This window comes from Rhagoletis zephyria, unplaced genomic scaffold (genome assembly GCF_001687245.7).
Source record: "Rhagoletis zephyria isolate East Lansing unplaced genomic scaffold, Rhagoletis_zephyria_1.1 Rzeph_scaffold_71580, whole genome shotgun sequence".
In the NCBI taxonomy this organism is placed as follows: domain Eukaryota; kingdom Metazoa; phylum Arthropoda; class Insecta; order Diptera; family Tephritidae; genus Rhagoletis; species Rhagoletis zephyria.
Genome location: NW_016228630.1, coordinates 919 through 1,290, shown reverse-complemented (window position 1 = coordinate 1,290; position 372 = coordinate 919). Strand labels below are relative to the sequence as shown.

The 372-nt window shown below is 45.4% G+C and overlaps 1 protein-coding gene across 1 annotated transcript in view; it reads right to left on the bottom strand.

Moving 5' to 3' along the window:
- Positions 1 to 4: 4 nt before the first annotated feature.
- LOC108357169 (innexin inx2-like) overlaps positions 5 to 372 on the bottom strand; it is a gene marked incomplete at its 3' end in the record, with an annotated part of 1,277 nt that continues 909 nt past the window's right edge. Inside the window, exon 2 of the mRNA XM_017608263.1 lies at positions 5 to 372. Coding sequence (XP_017463752.1) covers positions 5 to 334 — 330 coding nt within the window.

Here is a 372-nt window from a genome sequence, read left to right as displayed (position 1 = left end):
CCCACTGATAGTATTTGTGGTACTTAACTTCATCCACGCCATCTATATGTGAGCCGACGCCCGGTTGTACCACATCACGTCCTGTGATGCCGGTCAAACGTTCCGGCACAGTAAATGTGGAGTAAATCCAGCAATAGGTATCCATAACACCGAGCGGAATTTCATCGACAATGCAATCGATGGGATCGCCAATGTATTGACGCGAGGTGACAAGTAGTGAGAAGGCAATCAATATGATCACCGTTGCTTTGTAGTGCATGCGGAAGACATTGTTGTCGATGCAGACTTGATCGATCTTCAGCAGCCCCTTGACGGAGCCGAATACATCAAACATTTTGACGGTTTATTAACGTAACGTAGATACTATTTTTT